We start from the raw sequence: 23,245 nt of genomic DNA on the forward strand, positions 1-23,245 counted from the left end.
CTGTAAATAACAATTAGCTGATGTTGTTCATGAGACTAAAGTCATCTCACTAGTTTAAATGAATCAACACCCCCGAGTCATTCTAACTACCAGAAATCTCGAAGCACAGGCCGAGGGGGCGGTGTGGCAGCAATTTTTCACACCAGCCTATTAATTAATGAAAGACCAAAACTAGGGATAGGTATTGATAAGATTTTAACGATTCCGATTAGAGCAGGGCGATATGGCCAAAAATATTTATCACGATATATATTTGAAAATTTGCGATAACGATATAACTGACGATATAATTGATGCGAGACAAAATACAACTCCACAACATTACTAGCGCAAAAAGACAACCTTCCATTTATTTTCACTTAAACAAGAAGCTGGTTTTTATGTACATTAAAGCTTTATAAAAATGTAACAGTGCAAATGCAAATTCCTTGCTGAAAGTTTAACCAAAAGGCATTTCCAGTAGAAATGGGCTGACATATCCTGAGCATAACCATGTATAATATCGACTGAAGTTAAAAAGAGGTGCTTTGCAACATTAAACTGCAGTGTGCAGTACGTATTTTTCGGACCATAAGGTGCACGTGATTATAAGGCACATTAAGCGAAACAAAGCAGTCAGATAAATCAAACTTTATTAAACTCATTCTTCTTGCTTCCTCCACTTCTGTACCATTGATTCATTAATGTTGAATTCTCTGGCAGCTGTTCTATTCCCATGTTGTTGCAGTATATTAATGACTAACCTTGTATTGTGGATGGATTATCTCAGTTGTTCTCCTGACTGAAGTTTGGTCCGTTTACAGCATCCTGCCATGCGATTGCATTTGTCTCTAACTATCAGGCACGTTAACTTTTCTAAGTGGAAAAGTGTTGGTGTTCGTCCTCCAGCTTCACTGTTTATGTTATGCTAACATAGCTGTGTTGCTAGCGATCACGTAGCATATCGTTATATACCAGTTAGCCCACCTTCAGTAACCCTACAAACGTCACTGCTGTTTAGTTTCCTGTCTTCATTTATGTTGGAAGTGATAGCAGAGCTGTACGTTTGAATTTTTCCAGAAATCTCTGTCAGAACATGCTATATCATGCTTGGGTAACTAGCAAAACTAGCGAGCTAACTTCCGCTAGCTTCCTGCTAACTTCTAACTCCGTTAAATGTAATAACTTTTGTTTTCATGGATGCCTGGAAGCTAAACTTCATAGTTACACCTGGTAAAGCAGCAATGCTGATCGTTTTATTAAAGATGAAAGAATTTAGACAGTTTTTAAGTCTAGGTGATGCTGCAGTGTTCGTTTGACCTATAGCATACGGAGTTTAGGACCCAGATTACTCCCAGATTTAAGAGCATCTTAGTCCGACAAATACGACAATAACGACGGCCGCTTGCATGTTCTGCAAAAAATGTGCTTTGTGTATCTGACGGACAAACACCAAACCAGTTCCACATCACTGAAGTTGCACCATTTTTACAAACCAATTCTGGTTCATTTGTTTCACTCAACAATCGGCCATGTGCGTATGAAAACAAAGGCACTGCGCATGCGCGTTTTACTCATATTCTATCGCGATATTTCATTTTCCTATCGTTGCCTAACTTTATACCGGTATTACCGTGAACGGTATAATATGGCCCAGCCCTAATTCCGATTCCATTTTCGATTCTGTTTAACGATTCGATTCTTTATCGATTCTCTTATCGATTCTTATTTTTAAAAAAGGAGAACACTGAGGTCGATTAGCTTAGAACTTTATTTTTTATCTTCTCTTTGAACAAGATAGAAATTTAGGAGTAACATGGCCTTACAAACCCAACAGTGAGATCTTAAGAGATCCAGCCTGCGGCTCTTCAATGGGGTGTCACAGGGTCCCCAGGAAAAAAATGTAAATGTAAAATAATAAAATAAATATTCTCCTGTAGCAATAACAAAGTGTAACATAAATTATTCTGTAGCAATTACACAAGAATATCCAGTAATGTCCCTGCCTACAATTAAACACATTCACTTACCAAAGTGAAATCGGGGGCATCTGCTGTGGCAAACGGGTGCAAGCCTTTGACCACAAACTCAGTCACTGCTCGGTGACATTCGTCTATCCTGGCCTGAAAGGAGACGCTACCGGTAGACTGCAGTGAGAACTGCCAGCATCTGAGCCAGCCAGACTCTGTCTGTCTCATCACGGTCCCCTAAATGCACAGTAATGGCAGGTTTGTAATAAGGCAGATCGCGCTAACATAATATGCACTGTTAGTTGATTATTTACCTGCCGCATTAACGGGAGAGGACGTGCAAACGTTACTGCTACTGCTGGGTTGAGATTCACGAGTCCGGAGCGGAATTAAAAACACGACATTCATTTAAGGTTATCACGTGTTTTGTGAGCAAATGCTTTTGCATATTCGTAGTGTTTCCTCCCTTAAATGAAATATCTACTTTGCAAGTATTGCAAGTTGCCCTGTTGTCATCCGTTCTCGTAAAGTATAACCAAGCTTTTGAGCATTTGAGCCGCTGGCGCCATGTTTCCTGCCAGGTAAATGACGCTCCGCAACGTGGTGACGTCATTCGGGGCGACTGGAATCGATAAGGGAATCGTTTGCAAAAATGGCAAACGATTCCAAGGAATTGAAACAGTGGGAACCGGTTCTCAACAAGAACCGGGTTTCGATACCCATCCCTAACCAAGACAGACTTTTAATTCATTTGAAAGCCTGATGCTTAACATTGTCCACCCCAGCTGTGAAACTCAGAAACCAGTCTTACTTGTTATCATCTATCGTCCACCTGGGCCTTACACAGAGTTTCTGTCTGATTTCTCAGACTGTATATCTAATTTAGTTCTGAGCTCAGATAAAATAATTATTGTGGGTGATTTTAACATCCATGTAGATGCGAAGAATGACAGCCTCAACATGGCATTTAATCTGTTATTAGACTCAATTGGTTTCTCTCAAAATGTAAAAGAACCCACCCACCACTTTAATCACACTCTAGATCTTGTTTTAACATATGGCATCGAACCTGAACATTTAACAGTGTTTCCTGAAAACCCTCTCCTGTCTGATCATTTCCTGATAACATTTACTTTTACAATAATTGATTACACAGCGGTGGAGAGTAGACTTTATCAAAGTAGATGTCTTTCTGAAAGCACTGTAACTAAGTTTAAGAATATAATCCACCCACTGTTATCATCTCCAATGCCCTGTACCAACACAGAGCAGAGCAGCTATCTGAACGCTACCCCAACAGAGGTCGATTATCTTGTTAATAATTTCACCTCCTCACTACGTACGACTCTGGATACTGTAGCTCCTGTGAAAACTAAGGCCTCAAATCAGAAGTACCTGACTCCGTGGTATAATTCTCAAACACGTACCCTAAAGCAGATGACTCGTAATCTGGAGAGGAAATGGCGTGTCACAAATCTAGAGGATCATCATTTAGCCTGGAGAAATAGTTTGCTGCTTTATAAGAAAGCCCTCCGCAAAGCCAGAACATCTTACTATTCATCAATGATTGAAGAAAATAAGAACAACCCTAGGTTTCTCTTCAGCACTGTAGCCAGGCTGACAAAAAGTCAGAGCTCTTTTGAGCCAACCATCCCTTTAACGTTAACTAGTAATGACTTCATGAACTTCTTCACAAATAAAATTTTTATCATTAGAGAAAAAATTACCAATAATCATCCCACAGATGTAATATTATCTACAGTTACTCTTAGTACCATTGATGTTAAGTTAGACTCTTTTTCTCCAATTGATCTTTCTGAGTTAACTTCAATAATTACTTCCTCCAAACCATCAACGTGTCTTTTAGACCCCATTCCTACAAAACTGCTCAAAGAAGTCCTGCCATTAATTAATTCTTCGATCTTAAATATGATCAACCTATCTCTAATAATCGGCTATGTACCACAGGCCTTCAAGCTGGCTGTAGTTAAACCTTTACTCAAAAAGCCATCTCTAGACCCAGCAGTCTAGCTAATTATAGGCCAATCTCCAACCTTCCTTTCATATCAAAAATCCTTGAAAGAGTAGTTGTCAAACAGCTAACAGATCATCTGCAGAGGAATTGTTTATTTGAAGAGTTTCAGTCAGGTTTCAGAGCTCAGCACAGCACAGAAACAGCTTTAGTGAAGGTTACAAATGATCTTCTTATGGCCTCTGACAGTGGACTCATCTCTGTGCTTGTCCTGCTAGACCTCAGTGCAGCGTTCGATACTGTTGACCATAATATCCTATTAGAGCGATTAGAACATGCTGTAGGTATTACAAGTACTGCGCTGCAGTGGTTTGTATCATATCTATCTAATAGACTCCAATTTGTGCATGTAAATGGAGAGTCCTCTTCACACACTGAGGTTAATTATGGAGTTCCACAGGGTTCAGTGCTAGGACCAATTCTGTTTACATTATACATGCTTCCCTTAGGCAGTATCATTAGAAGACATAGCATACATTTTCACTGCTATGCAGATGACACCCAGCTCTATCTGTCCATGAAGCCAGATAACACACAACAATTAGTTAAACTGCAGGAATGTCTTAAAGACATAAAGACCTGGATGGCCGCTAACCTTCTGCTTCTTAATTCAGATAAAACTGAGGTTATTGTACTCGGCCCTGAAAATCTTAGAAATATGGTATCTAACCAGATTCTTACTCTGGATGGCATTACCTTGGCCTCCAGTAACGCGGTGAGGAACCTTGGAGTCATTTTTGACCAGGACATGTCCTTCAACGCACATATTAAACAAATATGTAAGACTGCTTTCTTCCATTTGTGCAACATCTCTAAAATTAGAAATATCCTGTCTCAGAGCGATGCTGAAAAACTAGTTCATGCATTTATTACTTCCAGGCTGGACGACTGTAATTCATTATTATCAGGATGTCCAAAAAACTCACTGAAAAGCCTTCAGCTAATCCAAAATGCTGCAGCAAGAGTACTGACAGGGACTAGAAAGAGAGAGCATATTTCTCCTGTTTTGGCTTCCCTTCATTGGCTTCCTGTTAAATCCAGAATTGAATTCAAAATCCTGCTCCTCACATACAAGGTCTTAAATAATCAGGCCCCATCTTATCTTAATGACCTTGTAGTACCATATCACCCTATTAGAGCGCTCCGCTCTCGCTCTGCAGGCCTACTTGTTGTTCCTAGAGTATTTAAGAGTAGAATGGGAGGGAGAGCCTTCAGTTTTCAGGCCCCTCTTCTGTGGAACCAGCTTCCAGTTTGGATTCGGGAGACAGACACTATCTCTACTTTCAAGATTAGGCTTAAAACTTTCCTTTTTGCTAAAGCATATAGTTAGGGCTGGACCAGGTGACCCTGAATCCTCCCTTAGTTATGCTGCAATAGATGTAGGCTGCCGGGCGATTCCCATGATGCATTGAGTTTTTCCTTTCCAGTCACCTTTCTCACTCACTATGTATTAATAGACCTCTCTGCATTGAATCATATCTGTTATTAACCTCTGTCTCTCTTCCACAGCATGTCTTTATCCTGTCTTCCTTCTCTCACCCCAACCGGTCGCAGCAGATGGCCGCCCCTCCCTGAGCCTGGTTCTGCCGGAGGTTTCTTCCTGTTAAAAGGGAGTTTTTCCTTCCCACTGTCGCCAAAGTGCTTGCTCATAGGGGGTCATATGATTGTTGGGTTTTTCTCTGTATCTATGAAGCGCCTTGAGGCGACTTTTGTTGTGATTTGGCGCTATATAAATAAAATTGAATTGATTTAAATTGAATTGATGCAACAAACACAGCAGCTACTGATCCAAAATACTCAAAGCTTCATAGAACTGAAACCAACATTTATTTTTAGCTCCATTCTGCTGCTGATACAGACTTTAGGTTTCTGAACATTAAACTTGTTGCTGCCTTTCATAGTGTGTAACTTGAAGGCCCTGAGTACTTTCTCCCACACTGGAAACACTGGGATGATCACATTATTTGAACATTACCTAATAAGACTCAGGACAGACAGTTATGTTAAACTTTCCTAGCAGTCCTTCACAAACAGGGAACAGTCTGTCTATTCTCTCCATCTGTCAGCTGCTGCTGGCTCTTCCTCCTCCTCTTCCTCAGACACTGCTGAGTTTGTCCTGGTGGATCATCAGGGCTGCAAAGCCTCACAGATGATGTGCAGCAGTGGCTCCCTCAGTCTGTCCTCACTCTGGACACTTGCAGTCGTCACACATGGAAATCAAATGTGTGATGAGCTGCAGGATTCAAACACAAGTGTAACTTATAAACACATGTTCATACTTTTATTCCACAATCAGAGAAAAAGAAACAGAGAGAGAGTGCAGGACAGACAGACAGGTGACAGTCTCAGGTGTACACACTGCTACACAACAGCACCAGAGAAGCAGGATTTAGTGTTTGTGTTATTACGAGTGTAAACAAGAAGAGTTCCAGATGGTGCAGTGGACACATGTGTGACTGCTGTGATTAAAGCATCTTTCTTTCAGCTTAACGAGTGAACCGTCAGCTCGTTCAAACACACGTTAAAGTGCGTTTGGCTCGACACCAGCGAACAGAGGCAGCAATATAACACAGCTAACATTAACAGTGCAGTGGATCCTGCTTGTGCCGTGATGTTCAGGACTGCAAACCGAGCAGCATCACTGACTTTCTGCTTGTTGTGTTTGTGGATATATGACTGACTTTAATTATCCACAAAATCATCACATTCTCTGTCAGATTAAGGTCGACTATTGAACGGCGTATATTTTAAAGGCTTTAAAACCAAGTTAACGCTGAAAGTACAAACATCACTAATGTCACATAACTCTGCCGACAAGGCATAGCTATGGCTATGAAATGCTCTTTGTGTATCACTTCTTCATTATGAAAGATGTCATTAATGCACTAGTAATGTCTCATCTGGAGTATTGTTCAATCATTTGGTCAGCAGCTAATAAGACAGCTCTTAACAGACTTCAGTTAGTCCAGAATAAGGCGTCCAGATTAGTGTGAAGATGTTCATACTATACTAATATTGATAAAATGCATAATAACCTTTCTTGGCTTCCTGTACAGGCTAAAATATTCTATGGCTTACTTGTAGTTCTAAAAAAAGCAATTCTATTAAACACACCACATTTATTCTGCTCAGCTGCAGTATCCAGATAAAATACATCATCATATTTTTTTTTTTTGTCCCGTTTGGATCTATAGCCATCAGAATTGTTGTCTTAAGGCCAAGAAAGATGCCAAGCGGATTTATTTTACCAAGTGGATCATCATGACCTTGCCATATTGGTCCATTTGATTGACCTTTATTATAATTATGAATTTATTTTATTTTCAGTTGCTACAAACGGGACAGACATGACTGTGCGATAGGACAGGGGGAAAGAATGAAAGAAAGAGAGGGAGAGAAAGAAAGAAAACCAAAGGGGAGAAGAGACTGTGAGAAGGGGGGGAAGAGAGAAAAAAAACAAACAAATAAAAAAACAAAACTCCTGAGTCACCTGTATGGAGAAAAAAAAACAGAGGAGAAAGCAAACAACAAAGAGCAACATAATAAGAAAAAAAAAGCACCATCACAATAAACTAGCTAGCAATAAATCTCCATGTAATGATCTGCTAGGGAGTGTGGGGAGCCACAGCCCTGTGCTCTATGGTATCAAGCAGGTATGGAGGAGATCAAAACTCCAGACATCCAGAGGCCCCCAGAACACAAGAGACCAAGGAAGACCCACAGAGGGGCAGCCGCACCACTGTCCCAGTAAGAGCTAAGGAGAGTCCCAGATGAGGGCTCACTCAGCAGCCGCGGAGCAGAAGCCAGGGGGAGTTGCAGCGACGCGTCTGTGAGGTCCGCCGGCAGCCAGCTGTGCCTGAGTGACCGAGCCCCAGGCCGAGAGGCTGGGGGCACCCCACCTCCGAAGTGGCCCGAGCGAGCCCCAATAAGCGGCCGCTAAGGAGTGAGCCGGTGTGTTCCCGGACGCCCACCCCCAGATACAAAGAACCACCAACGCACCGACACCTGAGGGAGTCCGCCACCGGCAGAGGAAGTGGTGGTGGGTGGAGATAGGCCTCCAAACCTTGGAGGGCCCGAGATGTCCCCAGAGAGGTGGCGTCTGATACCCAACCTGACATATAGACACAGACAATAATAATAATAATAATGGATACTTTATTGATCCCCATGGGGAAATTACTTGTTTTTCTCTGCATTTGACCCATTCACTCAGTGAAGCAGTGGGCAGCCCACTAAGCAGGCGCCCGGGGAGCAGTGTGTAGGGACGGTACCTTGCTCAGGGGTACCTCAGGGTAGCCGTTAAGTGGATTCGAACCGCCGACCTTCCGATCATGGGGCGACCACTTTACCTACTGAGCTATCCCTGCCCACATACAGGCACACACAGACACAAACATCTATTCCCACCCTCATGCTCTCATATGCACTTCACACTCAACCGACGTGGAGACAGACATAAAGAGACGCTGTACACACGATCACACTCCCCAAGCGTACTCTACAAACCGGGTCTAGGTACCCTTGCCCCTGGAGGGGGGAACTGCAGCACCCAGACCCAGGTGGTGTTACCCTTTTCCCTGCGGTGGGGAGAGGCAGACCGCCCCGACTCCGCAGCAGCAGGGAGGCCCCACACCCCAGACCGCAGTCGGACGGCCAACTCCTCCTAGCCCCCCCGCTCCAGCAGGCCGCAGAGAATGGGGGTGAGAGAAGACTCCAAACCTCCCTCCACCCGCTTATAGTAGTGTTGATGCATGTGTGTTCTAAGGTGCAATTAAAACCCAGGAGGGCATGGAGCTACCTGCCAGAGAGCAGCAGGTAAGCGCATAGTCCCTCCTGCTAGCCCTCAATGTCTACGTGTATTTAATATTGAGAGGTGGGCAACGATGCCAGGTGTGAGGTGTACACCCTGATGGTAACTTGGACTCCGTGTATCGTGCCCACCCCCAAGATCCTATATGTATGTGTAATGAGGGTGTGAGTAATGTGAATGTCTAAGTTGTGGGATAAAATTGAGGCAGAGGCAGCCAGAAGGGGACAGAGGGGGGTAGCCTCCTCTGCACCCTGGTGACATACCCCTACTCCAAGGCCCTGCATGTGTGGGTGGTTGTGGTGGAGCGGGAAGAGGGAGGCAGCTGGAGATGGGGAGGGAAGGAAGGGAGGGGCAGGTGACCCCTCCCTGGGGCCAGCTCCCCCACTGACCCCAGTAGGCACTCCCATACTCCGCGACCCACCAGGGAAAGGGGGCTCAGGCCCATCCAGACCGGGGCCCAGCGCAGCAGCGCCCCCCCGGCCCCACAGAGCCCGGGACAGTCCACCTAAACCCACCATAGAGAAAACTGCACCCACCCCACCATCCACTCATCTTCCAGACTACATGAGACAATAGACACCCAGGCTGAGATCTTCCTTCACTTCTCCTGTATCTCCCCCTCCTGCAGAGAGTTCCTGAGGAGAGGAAAGCTCCTGCAAGGTGTGACAATCTTCCCCACCGGTTGAAGAGCCCCACAGGTGGCTTGACACACCGGCAGCACCCTGCGCCAGGGATGGGCCCCCATGCACCCACCCGCCCACAACCCCGGCAACACACAAACCAGGACCCAAGGCCCCGAGGCCCGGCCAGGGCCCCGGCCCAGAGACGGCGCGCCCCCAGACCCTCACGCCCATCCCGGACCCACCCAGGGGCAGACAGGCTACCAGGTCAGTAACCCACGTCCATCAGCACAGACCCTCCCCTAGCCCCGCTGCACGCAGCCACGAGGAAATAGTCAGAAAAGCCCCCAACCGGACATGACCGCTACCCCGGGTTGAGCCCCCCAACGAAGATGCCTCTGGGGAAACCCCCGACGCCCTAAGCCTGTCCCTACCCCCACACCAATCACAACATTGAAGGCTGGACCAAACTATGACCCCCCACCCCCACTAGGTGATGGAGCTGATCAAAGGAGCCCAGAGCAATTGATCTGATGTGGTGGCAGAGGCTGTATCAAAACTAATGTAATCTAATAGATAATTTCTATATTGGTTAGAATTAAGATTGTTTTTATTTTTCCAGTTCATGAGGACAGTTTTCTTGGCTATGCATAGGGCAGGGAAAACCATATGGGCTATATTCTTTTCTGAAGTGACATTATCTAAGCTGCCCAACAAACACACTAAGGGGGAAGTTGGAATGTTACATTTCAGACACTTTGATAAGTCTTCACATATCTCGCGCCAAAACTTCTGCACTGGTGGACAGAACCAAAGAGCGTGAATGTAATTGTCTGGTGTATTGCTTTGACAGTATGAGCAGTTGTTTGAAGATGTAAAGCCCATCTTGAACATCCGATGACCTGTATAGTGCACTCTATGTAGTATTTTGTATTGTATTAATTGCAGACTGGGATTTTTAATCAATTTAAAGGTTTTTATGGGGGCAGGGATAGCTCAGTAGGTAAAGTGGTCGCCCCATGATCGGAAGGTCGGCGGTTCGAATCCACTTAACGGCTACCCTGAGGTACCCCTGAGCAAGGTACCGTCCCTACACACTGCTCCCCGGGCGCCTGCTTAGTGGGCTGCCCACTGCTTCACTGAGTGAATGGGTCAAATGCAGAGAAAAACAAGTAATTTCCCCATGGGGATCAATAAAGTATCCATTATTATTATTATTATTATTATCATTATTATTTAAGCATACCTGAGACCAGAAGTTTTGGTCTATACTGACTGATAAATCTGCTTCCCACTTTGCAATAGGAAGTGATATTGATTCATCTAATTTAGAAAGTGTTCTGTATATTTTAGATAATAATTTGGGGGATTTAAGAGTAAGGAGATGTGCCGCACTTGGTGGTGTTTGTAATTCAACTTGACTGAGGTTGAATTTCTTTTTTATTATGGATTTAATTTGTTGATATTCTAAAAATCTTTTCTTGTTGATCCCATATTGTGCAACTAGTCTGTCAAATGGGATAAATTCTGTTCCCTCTAATATATGTTCTAAGTATTTAATTCCTTTACAACTCCATTCTGGGAAATTAATCATATTATTGTTTTGTAATATGTCAGGGTTATTCCAGATAGGTGTACGTTTGCATGGGATTAATGAAGACTCCGTTATTTTTAGAAACTCCCACCATGCTGTCAGAGAGAAGCTGATGTTGATACTTTTAAAGCATTCATGTCTTTTGATGTTTGAGCTAATAAATGGTAGGTCTGAAATCTCTAGATCCTTGCATAGTGCCTGTTCAACATCTAGCCAGGGCTCATCTAAGAAGGTATGTTTTGACCATTCTGAGATGAACTGAAGCCTGTTGGCTAAGAAGTATTGGTGAAAATTAGGCAGATCTAATCCTCCTCTATCCTTGGTTCTTTGTAGCGTTTTTAAGCTGGTATGCGGAGGTTTATTTTTCCAAAGGAATTTGGAAATATATGAATCCAGAGATCTGAACCAATCTTGTGATGGTTTGTTAGGGATCATCAAAAATAAGTAATTTATTTTTGGCAAGATCATTTTTATAGTGGCGACCCTTCCCATGAGTGATATGGGTAAAGATTTCCATCTAGTCAGATCGCCTTCTACTTTCTTTAGAAGTGGGATGTGATTTAATTTAGTTAAGTCTGAAAGCTTAGGAGAAACATTAATACCTAAATGTTTAATATTTTCGGATTGCAGTGGGGCAGAGGAAGAATTATGGAAGGAGCAGTTAATGGGGAGAACTGTAGATTTTGGCCAGTTAATTGAATAATCTGAAACTCTTGAAAACCAGTTTATTAGAGTAATTACCTCAGAGAGGTTGGTTTGTGTGTTTTGCAGAAAAAGCAACACATTATCCGCATAGAGACTGATTTTATGCTCTATGTTCTTACATTTTATGCCCTTAATTGTTGTAGCCTGTCTAAATGCTGCTGCTAGAGGTTCGATAAAAATTGCAAAAAGTGAAGGGGAGAGTGGGCATCCCTGTCTGGTGCCCCTCAGGAGACAGAAGCTGGAGGATGTCTGGTCATTTGTTCTGATACGAGCTGTTGGGGAATTGTATAATATTCTTATCCAGTTTATAAAAGAGTTTCCGAAACCAAATTTGTGTAAAGTTGCGAATAAAAATTTCCAGTTAACTCTGTCAAATGCTTTTTCTGCATCTAAAGAAAATATTATGGTTTCGATGTTTTTATTGTATGAGTAGTCTATTAAATTAAGTAATCTACGAGTGTTTGTTGAGGAGTGCCGACCTTTTATGAAACCAGTTTGGTCAGGATGAATTAAGAGGGGGGTTATTTTCTCTAATCTCTTTGAGAGAGCTTTGCAGATTATTTTAAGGTCTACATTTAAAAGAGAAATTGGACGATAGCTTGAGGGAAATAAAGGGTCTTTGCCTGGTTTTAGCAGGAGACTAATGTTGGCAGAATTCATATTTGGTGGTAGTCTGCCATTTTCCTTGATTTCTTGCAACATTCCGTGGAATACTGGTGCCAGAATTGTCCAGAATTCTTTGTAGAATTCTGCAGGGAAGCCGTCTGGACCTGGAGCCTTATTATTGGGCATACTTATCAGGGCTTCCTGGAATTCACTTGGCGTCAGTGGCGAATCCAGTTCCATTGCTTGACTGTCTAGTAATTTTGGGAGAGTTACGTTGTCAAGAAACCGATCAATTTCATTTTTAGATGGGTTTATTTGTGGTGAGTATAAAGTTTCATAGAAATCCCTAAAAATGTTGTTTATTCTTCCAGGGTCATATATTGTGTTCCCCGATAAATCTTTAGCAGCACATATAGTTGTTTTTTCTTTATTTATTTTTAACTGGTTAGCTAGAAATCGGCCTGATTTGTTACTGTGTTCAAAATTCTGCAAGCGAAGTCTTTGTATAAGGAATTGTGTTTTTTTTTATTAATAGTTTCATTTAATTCTAGTTTTGTCTTGCATATTTTGTTCAATGTTTCCTGATCTTGGTCGCACGCATAGGCTTCTTCTAGTGATTTTATGTTTTTTTCTAATTCCTGAATATTTTTGTTTTCTTCTTTCTTTTTGTGTGATGAGAAAGAAATTATTTTACCTCTCATCACAGCTTTCCCTGCTTCCCATAGAACAGAAGCAGATATTCCGGGAGTGTCATTAAAGTCTAAATATGAAGTCCATTCCTTTTTAAAATATGTAATAAAGTCTTCATCTTTAAGCAGTGATGTATTAAATCTCCAGTTTTTACTTAGCGTAGTATTATTCTTGTGCATTAGTGTTAAAGATACAGGAGCATGATCGCTGACAGCTATAGGATGAATCTCAGTGTCTGAAATGTCACTCAGCAGTGAGCTGGTGACCAAAAAATAATCCAGACGAGAGTAAGAGTGATGAACATGCGAGAAAAAAGTATATTCCTTACTGTTGGGGTGAAGGGAGCGCCATGCATCGCGAAGGCCAAAGTCGCTCATATACTGTTTGATTATATTTGTGGATTGCCAATTGCGCTGAGTTCCTGTTGTGTTGAGCCTATCCATTTCTTCATTTAGTCCAAGGTTGAGGTCACCGCCAAGAATGAGTGCGCAATCGAGGTGCTCAGAGAGTGCACTAAAAAATCCGTGGAAGAATGAGGGTTCATCAACATTTGGACCATATATACTTACAATACATAGTTTTTTGTTCAATATTGATAGTTTAATAATTAGAAATCTACCCTCTGGATCTATAACTGTATCGAGTACTGTAAAATTAACATTTTTATGTATTAAAATTGCTACTCCCCGTTGTCTAGAATTATAACAGGCTGCAAACACGTTAGGAAACTCAGGTGTTTTAAGTTCGTTTAAACCTGTGACAGGTCTGTGAGTTTCTTGTAATAAAACATCTGCCTGTAGTTTTTTAAGCTGGTTAAATATCTTTAACCTCTTTCCTCTGGTGCCAGCTCCATTTACATTCCATGTGACAAACCTCAGCATGCCCATAATTGTGTGTGTATGTCGAATGATGTACGCTGGGTGTTTCGTTTAGACAGGTGGAGAGAGTGTGGAAACATCCCTTGTTTGTAAATAGAAAGAGAGAGAGAGAAAAAAAAGTGTGGTGAGAGGCTCCATAAGTCTGACTATGTGTGAATATTCACTAATATGAACAAGCGTGGCTTGCTTATGTGTCCTGCAAGTCTGTGCGTGCTGTGAGGCTGTTGTGAATGTGCTGCCGTTGAGCGGATGTGTTTGCGTGATCGTGGTGTGAAAATATGGAGGAAATAGAGGGTGTTGTTTGTAGGTGAGTGGGGAAGTAGGTGATCACAGCAGTGAAAGACAAGAGAAAGAAAGAAACCACATGAACTGTGAGCAACAACAAAAAAAAGAAACGAAACGGAAACATTCCAATTAAAGCAATGACGGAGGGTGACGGTGTTATATCTGCTATGACATCATATTGATATTACTAGGTTAAACCCATGTTAAAGGAGAAAGTGTGAATGAATAAGAAAAGAGTGTAGCGGGTTCTTATCTGGAGTGCAGTCAGTATAACCACAGTGTGGTGCCGGGGTCGCGGTACAGCTGTCCGTCCACGTAGAGCCGGTCCACGGCGATGACAGCACGGGAGCCTTTCTGGATGAAGCTACGTCGAACTGGGAACAGGACCTTGCGTCGTTCCAGGATCTCTTTGGGGAACTGGTCGTTCACGCTGAAGTCCGTTCCTTTCAGCTCTCTGCCGCGACTCTTCACCTGTTCCTTCTGTTTGAATTGCCCGAATTTGGCCACAATAGGCCATGGTCTCCCGGTCCGCGACCTCATGCCCCCCAAGCGATGTACTCTATCGAAGTCGATGTTCTTTACGGTGTCCTCCGGCAGCATCAGGTGGATTTTGATGAAGCTTTTCACCGTTGCCTCCGCATCCTCTCCGACAGATTCTGGAATACCAGAGAACACAAGATTATCTCTCATGCTACGGGCTTGTAGATCGATAACGGACTCTTTTATTTTTTTATTTTCAATGTTTAGCTGGGTCACGTTATCGGTGAGAGATTTGACCGACTCCCGTAGCGTGGCATTTTCAGCGGCAAGCGTTTCCACCTGCTGCTGGCTGAATTCCAGGGATTCTCTCAGAGATTTAAATTCCCGGTGTAAAATCTCCACCAGGGCCAGCCTCGCATCGAAACTGGACAATCGCTTGTCGATTGACTCCAGGATGTCTGCGATGTCTTTGCCGGCAGGCGATGTTGTACCGGGGGAGTCTGCCGGGCGACATCTCTTCGATGACGGCGTCTCAATTTTGGTCGGGGAGGATGCACTGAGGGCCTTCTTCATTACTAGATCTTGAAAACAGCGGTCGATGTAATCTTGGAGAGCGTCTAAACTCTCCCCGTTGTCCTCCAGGGTGTTAGAGATGATAGAACAGATGTTGTTAGTTATATGACAATCGATTAGTATATTTGGTAATACTGAAGCTTGAAAAACCTTTGTTAAACTCTGTGCTACCATTTGCTTTTTTTTTATTCCGCCAAATCTCCGGCGTCTGACGTCACCTACAACATGGGTCGCTTACCTTACTCGTCACTCCGCTTACCTTACTCGTCACTTCCGTCACTTATTGATTGCTTATATTTGAACAATTGTGAAACCTCACTGTGGATGTAAGAGTGAAATTATGTGGATATCTTGAATCCACTTTATTGTGTAATATTTTATGTGAGTATTTGACGGAAGACGAGCAACATCTGTTGTGGAAGCTAACGGGGTTCCTTTAAAATAAACAAACATAGGATTTATTATCACTGAATAATTCTGTATAAATCTATACAAATTATAGAAATATGTAATAGGAAACAACAAAATAATCTAAATTATAAAATAATGTGTGTGTGTGTGTGTGTGTGTGTGTGTGTGTGTGTGTGTGTGTGTGTGTGTGTGTGTGCATGATTTTAGTGTTTGAACAGTCATGAATTATCTTTAACAGCAGGTTGGATGTAATGTGTTAGAACTACCAGCAGGTGGGGATAAGAGACCTTTAAGGTGTTTGGTGCCACGCTCCACCTTCAGGTTTAAAACTAGTGTTAATGGAGTTTGAAGGTTGAGTTTGTTCCACGACTGCATTTCACTCACTGCCTCTGTTTGTATCTCTGTCACTGCAGGACCAACATGGAGCCAGAAGTCAGCGCTCTCAGGAGGCCGACAAACCTCACAGAAGAAAGGGAGAGAAAAAACACACCTGTGACGAGTGTGGGAAGGGTTTTACTGTGAGGGCTAAACTAAAACAGCATCAGGTCATCCACACTGGAGTTAAAGCGTACAGCTGTGACGAGTGTGGGAAGGGTTTTACTGAGAAGGCTTCACTAAAACAGCATCAGGTCATCCACACTGGAGAGAGACCGTTCAGCTGTGACTTGTGTGGAAAGTCTTTTTCCTTGAAGGGTTACCTAAAAAAACACCAACTCATCCACAGTGGAGTTAAAGCGTACAGCTGTGATCAGTGTGGCAGAGCTTTTACTCACAGTAGCCACTTACAGAGGCATGTAGTTACCCACTCTGGAATTAAGCCATACAGCTGTGACGAGTGTGGGAAGGGTTTTACTGTGAGGGCTAAACTAAAACAGCATCAGGTCATCCACACTGGAGTTAAAGCGTACAGCTGTGACGAGTGTGGGAAGGGTTTTACTGAGAAGGCTTCACTAAAACAGCATCAGGTCATCCACACTGGAGAGAGACCGTTCAGCTGTGACTTGTGTGGAAAGTCTTTTTCCTTGAAGGGTTACCTAAAAAAACACCAACTCATCCACAGTGGAGTTAAAGCGTACAGCTGTGATCAGTGTGGCAGAGCTTTTACTCACAGTAGCCACTTACAGAGGCATGTAGTTACCCACTCTGGAATTAAGCCATACAGCTGTGACGAGTGTGGGAAGGGTTTTACTGTGAGGGCTAAACTAAAACAGCATCAGGTCATCCACACTGGAGTTAAAGCGTACAGCTGTGACGAGTGTGGGAAGGGTTTTACTGAGAAGGCTTCACTAAAACAGCATCAGGTCATCCACACTGGAGAGAGACCGTTCAGCTGTGACTTGTGTGGAAAGTCTTTTTCCTTGAAGGGTTACCTAAAAAAACACCAACTCATGCACAGTGGAGTTAAAGCGTACAGCTGTGATCAGTGTGGCAGAGCTTTTACTCGCAGTAGCAACTTACAGAGTCATCTAGTTACCCACTCTGGAATTAAGCCATACAGCTGTGACGAGTGTGGGATGGAGTTTACTCTGAAGGCTTCACTAAAACAGCATCAGGTCATCCACACTGGAGAGAGACCGTTCAGCTGTGACTTGTGTGGAAAGTCTTTTTCCTGGAAGGATTCTCTAAAAAAACACCAACTCATCCACAGTGGAGTTAAAGCGTACAGCTGTGATCAGTGTGGCAGAGCTTTTACTCACAGTAGCAGCTTACAGAGGCATGTAGTTACCCACTCTGGAATTAAGGCATACAGCTGTGACATCTGTGGAAAAACTTTCAGCCGGAGAGGAAGCCGAAATACACACCTACGCATTCACACCAGACATGATGTGTACTGCTGTGAACAGTGTGGCAAACAGTTTACAACAGACTCAGTCTTACAACGACACATGTTTACCCACACTGAGGAGAGACCTTATCGATGTGACCTGTGTGAGAAGACTTTTAAAGCTCCACGTTACCTGAGAGAACACCAACAGATCCACACCAGAAAGAGACTCTACAAGTGCAGCTACTGTGAGGTATGTATTTATATTGTTATCTTGTCATTTTAGCCTGACTGTTTGGAACAACTCTGCTCATTAAACTGTGTTAGCATGTTAGCAATTCTACTGCATGGAAAAGCAGCTCTGAGTGATTATTCAGATTTTCCTTTCAGTTATGATTTTAGTATTACTGTAGTATTATGGTGGTAGTATTGTAGTTATTGCAGCCCAGTAAACTGAGTGTGTTAACTGAAACAGTCAAATGTAGTTGGACGTCTGCAGAGATGCTCTTTATTTCAGGCGACGTTCAGGATACAAATGTTGAAGGACTGACTTACACTGTCTTTGTGTCTTTGTTTAGAAGCAGAGCGACACAGATGGATCCAGTTCTCAACCCTGTCATCACTGTGGTGGTGGGAAAGACTTTCATTGTGACCTCTGTGGAAAAACTTTCAGTCAGCAAAAGACCCTAAAACTACATCAACGTAGACACACTGGAGACAAACTGAAATACTGCAAAGAATGTGGGAGAAGCTTCACCACACCAAGTGAGTTAAAACGACATGAACTGATTCACAGTGGGGTTAAAAAGCACCTCTGTGATCAGTGTGGGTCATCTTTCACCACTGAAGGTCATCTTAAATCACACGAACGAGTCCACACAGGAGAGAAACCACACAAGTGCAGACACTGTGAGAGAAGCTTCTCACATTCAGGTCATCGTAACATTCATGAACGTACACACATGGAAGGAAACTACAGCTGTGACCAGTGTGACAAGAGCTTCAGGAATCTCAGTTCATACTCTGCACACAAACGATCCCACGTTACTAATAAACTGTTTCACTGTTACCAATGTGCCCAAACATTCACCTCATTGTCTGCTCTGTGCAAACATCAGCGCGATCACTCAGGGCTGAAATCACTCCCATCACTGGATCACAGTGAATCTGAAGACACAGAAAGATCCTCTGGTTTCTGTGTCAGACTCAAAAAGCTTGAGATCAGGCTCCACAGAGTTCAGATAGAATCATTTAAACTTGTGTTGAACTGAACTGGTTGCTGGGCTGAACTTCTACATAATACAGATCTACATGGGATCTTCTTTTCTGTTGTTTTACTGAGTCAGTTTTGTCCTTTTTTCTCTGTCCTGGTTTTGCTCGTCTGTAAATGATTGAAACTCAGTCAAATAGTTCATTGTTCTCCAGCAAAACGTTTTGGAAACTCATGTTTAACCTTTAAAACTCTGACATGTTTTAGCACACAAGGCTTCATCGGGGAGTTCACTCATGATTGGACCATGAGAACAAAGGTTTTTAGTTCTTTCAAAGAGAGTCTTGGAGATGTTTGATGTTTCTGTTTTTCTGAAACCACCTGAAAGAAAAACTATTTTTCTTGCTTTATGTAGTGTGGAAGTTTTTAATGTTTCTTCATCTGTGATGTTCTTGAATGTGTTCACGTGAAGATGGTACAAATAAACTGTCCTTTCAGCTTTAGCTCCTAATTTATTCATTATTTATGGATGTAGCACAGCAGCCGTCTCTTGATTAACACATGGAGGGCTCGGGATCTGATGGTGTCGTCTCCCTAATTTGCCCACTCAGTAAATCTCACTCATGGCCAAGAAATTGAAATAAACCTTGTTTCCCTGCTGGATAGTGATCCACTGTAACTCTGCTCCTCCTTCCTGTTTAGGATTTCTGTGGCTGAAGTAAAATTCCCTCCATCCATCACTTATCCCAGCTAACCCAAAGTGAAATAAAGTTTTGCTCGTCTTAAAAAAGCATTACAATAATGGGCATTACCAATGCAAACTGAATGATACAGAAGATGAAAGAAGAGACTTTGATCAGTTAATAAAGCTCATGATCTGGATTCATTGTGGCTGCTACACAGATACTTCTGGGTCACTTCTCTCAGTTAGGAACCTTCCTCACCAAACTGACTGTTGGACCACACCCCTGGTTTCATGAGAAATTGTTTCAGCCATGATTTCTCTTCCTGTATTTCAGAGTAAAGACTGAAGTGACGAATGGAAGCATGTTTAAAAAACACAATGTGAGAGACGTTGAGGTCCTTAGAAGTTACCCTGGGTTTTTCTGTCACCCTGCTAGATGTTACACACCTTGTTATTGGACTGATTTCTACTGCTGGACTACTCCTGCGGAGAGTAACAATACTCTTACTAATTAGCTCCCTTTCACACCTTTGGGGATATTTATTTTTGTGTTTGCAGCGCTGTGAGCCAGAACAGCGAGAGAAAAATCTGCAACAGCGACGAGCCGAATGCTTACGTGAATCGCAGCAGCTGCACATGTGCTACGCTGAATTAGAGGATATCTTTGCTCTGGATTTCTATTTCTACTTTTTCATTTCTATATGATTCTTCTTGCATCTAAACAAAGATGATTCAATTTGCTAAATGTTGATGGCTCTTCGTGCTCAGGTGTAAATGAGACGTAATATTTGCTCTTGGTTTGGTTCTCCTGTACAGAACCTTGCAGTACAACAGAAACCTAAAAACATTATTTGTAGTTGTTATTCTTAGTTGTTCTGCTGCCTAAATACCACAGGGTCTGATTATGAAGTTATTGAGCTGCACATACGTTACGACCTGCTTAAGTTCGAGGTCACAGCGTCTGTAGAGCAGCTGGAACATAATGAAGTCTACAAGGTTAAAGTTTTCTCTTCAGTTATTGTTCTTTCTGCTGCTTGGTTTGATGGATCTGAGAGCTTTTGTTTTTATTATTGTTATTATAATTATCATGAATATTTTACTCTCTAGAAGCTTTAAAATAGTGTTTGTGTTTGAAAAAATTGATTTAAGAATTGAACAGAAACATCTGTCCTTCTGAAAATCGCCCAAAGGCACGGAGACAAAGTCAAAGGATGCAACCTGTAACTTTCTCTTCCTTCATGTCAGGACCATCATCCATGATTTATATAAAATGCATATAGCAACAGTAGCACTTTAGTTTGGACTTTATGATTTCTGTAACTGGAAAATATTATTTTGTTTAAAGACAGAAGTGACCGCATAGTTGCAACATCAAAGGGAAATATTAATTAATTAGCATCAAGTATATTTGTTGCTTAAGCGTTTGCACTATAACTTAAGTAGGATTATAACTTTTAAGGAAGGAAAGATTTCAGATATTTAGTTCACTGCTTCAGTTATTTTATATGAAATTAAAACATTTACTTTGGTCAAATATGATGCTCTAAATCAAATAAAAGTTTGAAAATAAATGATGTATTTTTAAATGCTGCAACAAATGTTCACAAAAAGTAACTATAATTAAAACCAGTTAAACAAAATCAAATGTTTGAATCATGCTTAACCAAATGCCAGGCTGGAGAGCTGAACCTAAAGTATACGTAGAAAGATTTCAACATCTGAGCAGTTTTTAATGTTTTTATCACATATAAAATTCAAATTTTATTTGTCACGTACACAGTCATACACAGTACGATATGTAGTGAAATGCTTGGACAACTGCTCGTGACCTAAAGAAAACAAAAAAGGAAAAGGCTATGAATAAGATAGGAAATAAATATGAAAAATTAAAAAGGGTAAATTTAACTAGGAAGGAATAGAATATAAATTAAGGTTAAAAATGAAATAACTGTACAACACAAATTAGAATGAAGGGTAAATTTAACTGGGAAGAATAAGATAAAGATAAATATATAAATTAAAGTTGAAAATAAAATAACTGTACAACAAAATACACAATACACAATATAGAACTATATAAGAATGTATGAAGAAATCTAAATATAAATAAATATATACACAATAACAGCAGCTGTACAAGTATTAACCGGAAATGAAGAATATAGTGACCAGTGTTGTGCAAAACCAAAGTCCAGAAAGTCCAGTGTGTGTGAAAGAACCATATGTGTGGGTCAGTACTGTGTGGTGGTGTGATTGAGAGACCGTATCGCCTGCGGGAAGAAGCTCCTCCTCAGTCTCTCTGTGTTGGTCTTCAGGGAGCGGAATCGCTTTCCTGACCTCAACAGAGAGAACAGTCTGTTGTTGGGATGGCTGAGGTCCTTCACGATCTTCCTGGCCTTGGTCCAGCACCGCCTGCTGTAGATTGAGTGCAGGTCAGGGAGCTCGGAGCGGATGGTGCGCTCAGCTGACCGCACAACCCTCTGTAGAGCTCGTCTGTCCTGCATGGTGCTGTTCCCGAACCAGGTTAAGATGTTTCCCGCCAGGATGCTCTCTATGGTGCACGAGTAAAAGTTCCTGAGCACCTTGGAGGGCAGTTGGAAGTCTCTCAAGCGTCTGAGGTGGTAGAGACGCTGTCGGGCCTTTTTCACCACGGTGTTGATGTGACAGGACCATGACAGGTCCTGCGTGATGTGAACTCCGAGGTATTTGAAGCTGTCCACTCTCTCCACTGGGCACTCGTTGATGACAGGGGTCTGGTAGTTCCTCTCCTGCTTAGTGCTGAAGTCCACTATCAGCTCCTTTGTCTTACTGACGTTTAGAAGGAGGTTTTTCCTCTGGCACCAGTTCTCCAGATTCCTAATCTCCTTCAGGTAGGCCGTCTCGTTGTTATCAGAGATCAGGCCCACCACGACGGTGTCGTCAGCAAACTTGATGATGGTGGTGGAGCTGGTAGTGGCCACACAGTCATATGTGTACAAAGAGTACAGCAGGGGGCTCAGAACACACCCCTGGGGGGCTCCAGTGCTGAGAGTGGTGGAGGCTGAGACATGTCCGCCCATCCTTACTGCCTGTGGTCTGCCAGTTAGGAAGTTGGAGATCCACTGACACATAGATGAGCTGAGTCCCAGATGCTCCAGCTTGGTGGTGAGTGTGGAGGGAATTATGGTGTTAAATGCAGAGCTGTAGTCTATGAAGAGCATTTTAACATAATTCCCCCTTCTAGTGTCCAAGTGAGTGAGTGATGTGTGGAGGAGATGAGAGATGGCATCGTCTGTGGAACGATTTGGACGGTAAGCGAACTGTAGTGGGTCCAGTGTGTCTGGTAGTGAAGAAATGATGAAGTCTCTGACCAGGCGTTCAAAGCACTTCATCACTACTGAGGTGAGGGCTACAGGGCAATAGTCATTGAGAGAAGCAGGGTGGGGTTTCTTCGGGACAGGAACAATGATGGACTCTTTGAAGCATGTGGGGATCACCGACTGAGATAAAGAGATGTTGAATATCTCAGTGAACACAGGAGCTAGCTGGTATGCGCAGTCTCTTAGGATACGACCTGGGATGCCGTCTGGTCCTGCTGCTTTCCTGGTGTTCACTCTCTTGAAGGCTCTCCTTACTTCATGCTCGGAGATGACGAGCACGTTTCCGGTGCTAGCAGTATCTTCCTGTCTGCAGCCGTTAGCGCCGCTAACACTAGCATTGTTGGAGACCTTAGCTGCAGCCTCGAAGCGAGCATAGAAAGTGTTCAGCTCGTCTGCCAGAGTCACGGCCGCGTTCGTCATACCGGTTGTTGGTGCTTTATAGTCCGTTATTGTCCTTAGTCCCCGCCACAGGCTCCTAGAGTCACTCTGTTGGAGTTGTGACTCTAGTTTCCTCCCGTAGCGCTGCTTCGCCTCTTTCACCGCCCTCCGCACGTTATATGACGCGGCTTTGTACGGGTCCATGTCCCCCGTCT

At 42.9% G+C, this 23,245-nt stretch overlaps 1 protein-coding gene across 7 annotated transcripts in view; it reads left to right on the forward strand.

The window, feature by feature from the left end:
- The window catches only part of LOC308397319 (uncharacterized protein), a 185,242-nt gene extending 165,875 nt beyond the window's left edge, over positions 1–19,367 (forward strand). For 3 of the 7 annotated variants that reach the window (XM_080883168.1, XM_080883169.1, XM_080883170.1), the window contains 2 exons: positions 16,047–17,651; positions 17,977–19,365. In XM_080883168.1, coding sequence (XP_080739294.1) covers positions 16,047–17,651; positions 17,977–18,669 — 2,298 coding nt within the window. In that variant the 3' untranslated portion in view covers positions 18,670–19,365. Of the gene's footprint in view, positions 1–6,757; positions 8,682–9,419; positions 9,679–16,046; positions 17,652–17,976 lie in introns of those variants that run through there. The other 4 variants (XM_080883165.1, XM_080883166.1, XM_080883167.1 and 1 more) reach the window with 3 other exon arrangements.
- Positions 19,368–23,245: the final 3,878 nt, after the last annotated feature.

The sequence above is a fragment of the Rhamphochromis sp. 'chilingali' genome (assembly GCF_963969265.1).
Source record: "Rhamphochromis sp. 'chilingali' genome assembly, chromosome: 1".
Taxonomy (NCBI): Eukaryota; Metazoa; Chordata; class Actinopteri; order Cichliformes; family Cichlidae; genus Rhamphochromis; species Rhamphochromis sp. 'chilingali'.